Raw genomic sequence first — 6,920 nt, 5'->3', positions numbered from 1 at the left:
AGAGAGAGAGAGAGAGAGAGAGAGAGAAACAGACAGACAGACAGACAGAGAAAGAGAGAATCATAAAAAAACGCACCTTCTTCCTCCTCCTCCTCCCCACTAAATCCTCCACCCCCCTCCTCATCATTCCTCCTACCACTACCATTAGACATGGCTGGGGGCAGTGGCGGTGGGGGTGGGGGTCGGGGTGAGGGCGGAGGCCGATGGACATGTGCGGCCTTCCCATGATTCATCACTCCACCGCCGATCTTGTCGTTTATCGCAGTTTCCTGAAAAAAAAAAAATTTTTACGGTAGAAAAAAGAGGTGGAAGGAACGAGTATAATGGACGACAGTAATAAAAATGAGTGTAATTTGAGGAGTTTTACGCTATTGACAAAATTTTAATCATTTTGGAGGCGGGCTGTTTCCACTCTGTCTGTCAGAGCCCACCCAGGATTAGAAAAACATGATGTCCTGGCAGAAAAGTTAACACTTTATCTCCCGAGGGTGGGGGGGAGGTAAACCCACTATGCCAGGGCCCTCTTTTGGTACAAAATCTAAAAGCGACATTATATACATCAGTAAATTGATCACCAAATCAAAACAAACGAACCTATTTGGATAGTTCTTCACTTAACGAATGAAATCCCAGTAAAAGAGACCTGTTTTCCGTATTTTGCCCAAAAGAAATTTGACGTCAAAGTCGTCGTAAAGGAATGTGCCCGAGTTGCTACCAGCGGCTCACCGGCACAGCAGTTCCGACCGTGAGACGCTGGGAGCTGTTTGCTGGAGATAAGGAGTTAAGACTGAAGCTCACAGAGGGGACCCCTTGTATATTAAGGTCGTGGGTTCGAATCCCGTCAGGGGCATGACGTTGTGTCCTTGGGAAAGGCACTTTACACGGTTTTCCTCACTTCACCCAGGTGGGAATGGGTACCCGGCTATAGACAGCGAAAAGTCTTGTCAGTTTGTTAGTGTTTGAGTGCTTAATCGGCTGCTTGCACTGTATGCTTCACGGGAAGCTGAGAATGTTTCGGAGTGTTCTGTGGTCTGCTGGGGTAATAATATAGTGTAAAGTGCATAGAGCCTGCTGTTGAGCGAGGATATGCGCTATACAAATGCTATCTATTTATTATTATTATGATTAGCCGACACCCTGAATTAAGACTGAAGCTCACAGAGATGACCCCTTGCATATTAGCTGAGAACGAGGAAGAAGCCAACACAGCGCGCCTGTATTAGAACTGGCTGTGGAATCTGGCTGGCCTCACCTGGCAGTGATCAGGATCAGCTTCTGTCTAGTTTTAGCAAAACTGTTATAGCACTAGCAATACAATAAGGTCATATAAGCGCCGAAGATTAGAGGTGTTATTTTAGTTTCAGTAAGAGTTTTACGGCACTTGCAACACAAATAGGTTATATAAGTGCCGAAGATGAGAGGTGTTACAAGAGAGTAACAAACACAAAAAAAGAGAGAGGAGAAATAAGGACGATATATATATATATTTGATAAAAAAGAAGGAGCAAACCACACCAGAGCACCTGCCAACCACCCATGGATCAGCTTCGTTAATTGCGGAGTGACGTTTATTTTATGAACAAGCCTAACTACCACAACACGGACATTGCCAACATATCAACTTTACTTTTTTAAAATTTCAATTTTTCATTCACTGTTGTCGTTAAGCGTCGAAGGAAGATGCAGCTGTCTGTGGTATCGTAACTCTACAATCTACAACAAGGGGAAGTAACTGTCCCCGTCAAGTCTTACCTGCGGCTGTAGCTTCTGCGGCTGCTGCGGAGCGCGGAGTTGTCGTTCTTTCTTCAGCCGCAGAATGTAGTCCTGGTACTCCATCAGACGTTTGTTCACCTCTGTGCAAAAACAAAACAAAAAAAAATAAAAATTGAGGAACCGTCGAGTTTTGTTTGGGTAAAGATTAGATGTTCTTGTTTTTTTTTAAGTTTTTGTACAAATTTTACAGTACTTGTACCACAGATAGGTTATATGTGAGGCAGCGTGGTGGAATCAGGCTCTCGTCAATTTTTAGGCATGAAGTGTTATTAGCATCATCTTAAAGCTTGTTCACTTGTCTTTTTTTGGATGGAAAAAATATCGGTTTATCTTGAATACAAGAATGAGGTGGGGGTCACCTGTTTTCAGAGGTAAAATTATTGAGAAAATGGCCGCCAAAGATTAGTTATTTCCTTAGCTTAAGAGTCCATTGTAACTGAAAATTTACATTTTTTTTGTGCCTTTAATCAATGTTTTTCAGAAAAATTCACACAGAAATGAGTTCTTTAATGGACATGAAAAGTCTTGACCCAAAAAACAAACATTTGATAAAAATTCACAAACCAGCTGAAAAATGCAAGTTTCTTCACTTTGATTATTTTGACGAGAGCCTGATTCCACCACGCTGCCTCACATATGAGAAACCCTGAACCCACATCTCTGTCTGTTTCCATGTCTTCACAGTTTTTACACCGTCTACCGACCCATGATCAGTCTCGGCAGTGTGGAAAGGGAAGCAATTCATGCTATTTGATGTCTGGTCAACTGAGTAGTCGCATCCCTTGATCCATTAGTGCAGCTCTTGTGCATTTTTTTTTTTCTTAAAAGAGGTAAGTTACGATGGATATTTCTAATATCAGGCACGCCGTTTCACGAATCTAGGCTGATCTCACATATCGTTTTGCTGCAAAGGAAAAAAAAAGGGTCGTTTCTATAGGTTCTGATACTGAACAAGGCCTACCCGTCGGTCAAAAAATGACTTGGAATAAAATGTACTAAGATCTTTTATTCTATGAAAAAAAAACCCCCATGCTTTTGAGTTTGCTTCATGCACTTCCTGAAAAGCACAAAGTTCTATCTGACATTTTTGGCTGTTTCAGTTACTAAGACCATGAGGTCAGGAGCAAAATGTTCTATCTGCTCTAGCAAAATCAGAAGATTTTTCAGAGTCATTATCAAGATATTCAAAGAAATGCATTCGCAAAGGGAGGAGGAGGAGGAGAAGAAGAACAAGAAGAAGAAGAACAAGAAGAAGAAGAAGAAGAAGAAGAAGAATTACATTTATATATAGCGTATACCCACACTCAATAGCATGTTCTATGAGCTTTACAACTATTACCCCAGCAGGCACTAGAACACTCGGAAACATTCTTGACTGCCCGGGAAGCATACAATGCAAGCTGCGGGTTGCACGCGCCCAACCACTAGCAAACTGATGGTCGGTGAGTTAAAACATTTGAACAGTTTGCCGATGATAAACAACAAGTTCTATTACCGTCTCTCTCTCACCATGATAAACAACAAGTTCAGTTCTGTTACCATCTCTCTCTCCCCATGATAAACAACAAGTTCAGTTCTGTTACCTTCTCTCTCTCCCCATGATAAACAACAAGTTCAGTTCTGTTACCTTCTCTCTCTCCAAATGACAGCTACCTTCTCTCTCTCCCAATGACAGTTACCTTCTCTCTCTTCATGATAAATAACAAGTTCTGTTACCTTTTCTCTCTCCCAATGACAGCTACCTTCTCTCTCTCCCAATGACAGTTACCTTCTCTCTCTCCCCATGATAAATAACAAGTTCTGTCACCTCTCTCTCCCTGATAGTTACCTTCTCTCTCCTGCAGTATCTGCTCCTGCTGCTCCACCAGACGTAGGATCTGCTCCTGGTACTGAAGCCTCTCCTGCTCCAGAACCTCCTGCGCCTTCTCCTTCTCCTCCCCCACCCTGCACACCACAGGGGGAAAGGTCATAAGAAATTGAAGAGCGTCTACATATCATATATATATGTATACTATATAGTTTAAGAGCTTTAGCAGGTTGAGCTTCAAAAGTATAAGCATAAATAGTTTACGCAGCATCAACAGTGTAAGCATCTTGATAGTTTTAAGCTTCAATCGTTTGAACATCAATAGTTTTAAGCTTCAATCGTTAGAACATCAATAGTTTTAAGCTTCAATCGTTTGAACATCAATAGTTTTAAGCTTCAATCGTTTAAACATCACTAGTGTTAAGCTTCCTTACTTTAAACACCATCAGCTTTAAGCTTCAATAGTTTAAAAAATCAAATACTTTTAAACATCAGTCGTTATAAACAACAATAGTTTAAACATCAATAGTTTAAAAATTCAACAGCTCCAGGCTTCAATAACAGTTAACCCTTACTTGGCCAGCTCCTTGATCAAGTTAGCGACACGTTTTTTGTCCTCGACACACAGGTCACGGAGAGACACGCGCTGGCCCGGGACCGACGAAGCAACCTCCGTCGTGGCATTGCTCTGTGACACCTGGGACAGAGTTTGTTTTGGTAAGTGTTTTACGGCGCTCCCAACTGCATAAGGTCATATAAGAGAAATGCTAATTTTATTTACATAGAACGAAGAATCAGCCCTAGCCTGACAGGCGGCCATGGGCTGTTTTTGAAGGTCCTCTTTTTTATATTTATTTCTACTGATTAAATGGATAGAACACTTGAGTTTTAGGACAGGAATGGATTTTGAATCTTGCCTGAACAGCGCAGTCCAAGTGGCCTACCCCTTTTATAAACTGAAGGACCATCAAGGGATCTGTACTGGGCAAAACTTCCACACTGGATTGACAGGTAACACCACACATGTGTCACTGAGCCACCCCCCCCCCCCTGAATCTGGAACCGAAACTGATTATCATTTATTTTTACCAACGCCACTCACATCAGTGGTGAGCATGGTTGCCGTGGTGATGGTCGAGCCCAGGGGATCCAACGTCTCCACCACTAGTTGTTCCACAGGTACCGCAGCCTTGACCTCTTTTGTGCGGCCGCCCTTGACCCGGGGTCGGAGGTTACCCACATCACTGACCCCTGGCACCACAAAGGTCGGGCTGGCCATGCCTTTAGCTGTGGACACAGAGAGCCAAACTTTATTTTCGCGCAGCTTGAAATCAGGATTTTAAAGAAATCGACAAATTTAAATTATTCATGAAATGGTTAAAACAGTCAATGGTGAATCCAATTCTGGTGTATCACATTCATGACTTTCACTAGAATTCAGACAGATCCTGTTACGTGTAAATGTGAGGCAGCGTGGTGAAATTGGGCGCTCGTTTAAAATGAAATCAAAGAAATCAGCATTTTTCTGCCTTTTTGTTTTCATTTTTCTGGAAATTACGTATCTTGACCTTTTACGACTTACTGAAAATACATTTCTGTGTGAACTTTACTGAAAAACGTTGATTGAACGCACAATTTAAACCACTGAAAGCGAGATAAATGAACAAGCTTTCTGATGATATCATTGACTCCACATGCCCTAACATTGGCGAGCGTCTGTTTCCACAGCGTTGAGACACATCGTTTTTTTTGTGTGTGCGCACAACTTGAAAGAAATCACCTGTATTCAAATCGTTCATGAAAATGTTATACAGTCAATGATAATGAACACATGGGTGTAGGAGGGTATGGGGTGCAGAAGTTCAATTCTAGAGTTTTATACATTCATCGCTTTAATTATAAGAATTCAGACAGAACCTGCTAAATTATGAACAGAGTATAACAAACACAAATGGTAGCATTGTGCTGCACCAGAGGAAGCCAGAGTAATCCTAATGACTATAATTTCATTCTAATTTGATCACCAACGCATTCTTTTATTTTTATCAATCAAGTGTCTTAACTCCTCGTCCTCCCTTCCCCTCCAGAACCTCTCTACTGCCCCCCCTTATTCTGACAATGAAATTACATCTGCCTTGTTTCTTCTTCTCTGTCAAAGAGTTATAGTGCGCAGTGAACACAATTTAAAAATTTATGTTTGTCCCAAGAGTGCCAGCGGCTGACAAGTTTCCAATTTGGAACGTATTGTTCCCATTGGACTCCAGTAATTAGCACTAAAGTAACTGAGGCAATATAGGCAAGATGTTAGTTAACTGTCGAGTCCTAACCTTATTAACTCTAACCCTGACTTGGTTAATACGGTGGGTTAGAGGTACATGGATAACCCTAATCCTACCCCTAACTCTCATTATAATTTATAGATATCTAAATCTTACTTCACTCTTAAATCTCATGCCCACAGCTGACGGACTCATTTGAATAATTATATATAGTCTAAATAGATATCTAGATCTAGATCTAGATCTATATTCTAGATCGAATCTAGATCTAGATCTAGAATCTAGATCTCTATTATTATATATATCATGACCAGAAGTTAGAACACAAGTATGGATGGCATAGTATGGGCTCAAACTGACAACGTTGAAATAAAAACAACCACAAACATATTTTTTGTTAGAATGCTAGATCTAAACATTGGGAGAAAAGATAGACCTATAAAATAAACATGTTTATAGATCTAACTAAAAAGCAAAACAGCGCAAGTTCCGTCAAAGTTTGAGTCAAACTTGAGTCAAAAGTGACAGCTGAATCAAACTTGAAAGTTTGAACGACAACAATAAAACAGAGATAAAAGGCTCTAAAAAATATAAATATCACACTGAATACCACAGATCAATCTTAACTTCTCCAAAATTCTATTCTAGCCACATGGAATGCACCAAAAAGCACTTTTAATTTGCGTCAGTTGTAGAAACCTACCGGTTGTCCAAAACACAGTCTCTTTGGCCTGTCGGTCTCGACGGTCCGCCATTTCTAAACAAACTTTATAATAGCGGGCGCTGCGCATGTCAGAACACGATTTTTCCGATCGTAGTTCGTACTTCGCTATATTCGCAATTATTAATTGTGGTAGTTGTTCATACCGCTCGCTGTCTCTCTGTCTCCCCCTCTCTCTTTCTCTCTTTCTCTCTGTCTCCCCCTCTCTCTTTCTCTCTTTCTCTCTGTCTCTCCCTCTCTCTCTCCCCCTTTCTCTCTCACTCTTTCTCTCCCAGCAACTCTCTCTTCCTCCTATTGATCTTACCCCACCCCTCTCTCTACCTCTCTCTCCCTCTCTCTC

At 41.3% G+C, this 6,920-nt stretch overlaps 1 protein-coding gene across 1 annotated transcript in view; it reads right to left on the bottom strand.

Annotated features, from left to right (window-relative positions):
• Window positions 1-6,620, bottom strand: part of LOC101851678 — a gene marked incomplete in the record, with an annotated part of 22,058 nt that extends 15,438 nt beyond the window's left edge. Inside the window, 6 exon segments of the mRNA XM_013088713.2 lie at window positions 77-269; window positions 1,753-1,853; window positions 3,602-3,717; window positions 4,156-4,277; window positions 4,683-4,867; window positions 6,563-6,620. Of these exon segments, the coding sequence (XP_012944167.2) occupies window positions 77-269; window positions 1,753-1,853; window positions 3,602-3,717; window positions 4,156-4,277; window positions 4,683-4,867; window positions 6,563-6,614 (769 nt within the window).
• Window positions 6,621-6,920: the final 300 nt, after the last annotated feature.

This window comes from Aplysia californica, unplaced genomic scaffold (assembly GCF_000002075.1).
Source record: "Aplysia californica isolate F4 #8 unplaced genomic scaffold, AplCal3.0 scaffold00795, whole genome shotgun sequence".
Classification (NCBI taxonomy): Eukaryota; Metazoa; Mollusca; class Gastropoda; order Aplysiida; family Aplysiidae; genus Aplysia; species Aplysia californica.
The sequence above is the reverse complement of the archived record's forward strand: the minus strand, read 5'-3'. Positions and strand labels throughout refer to the sequence as shown.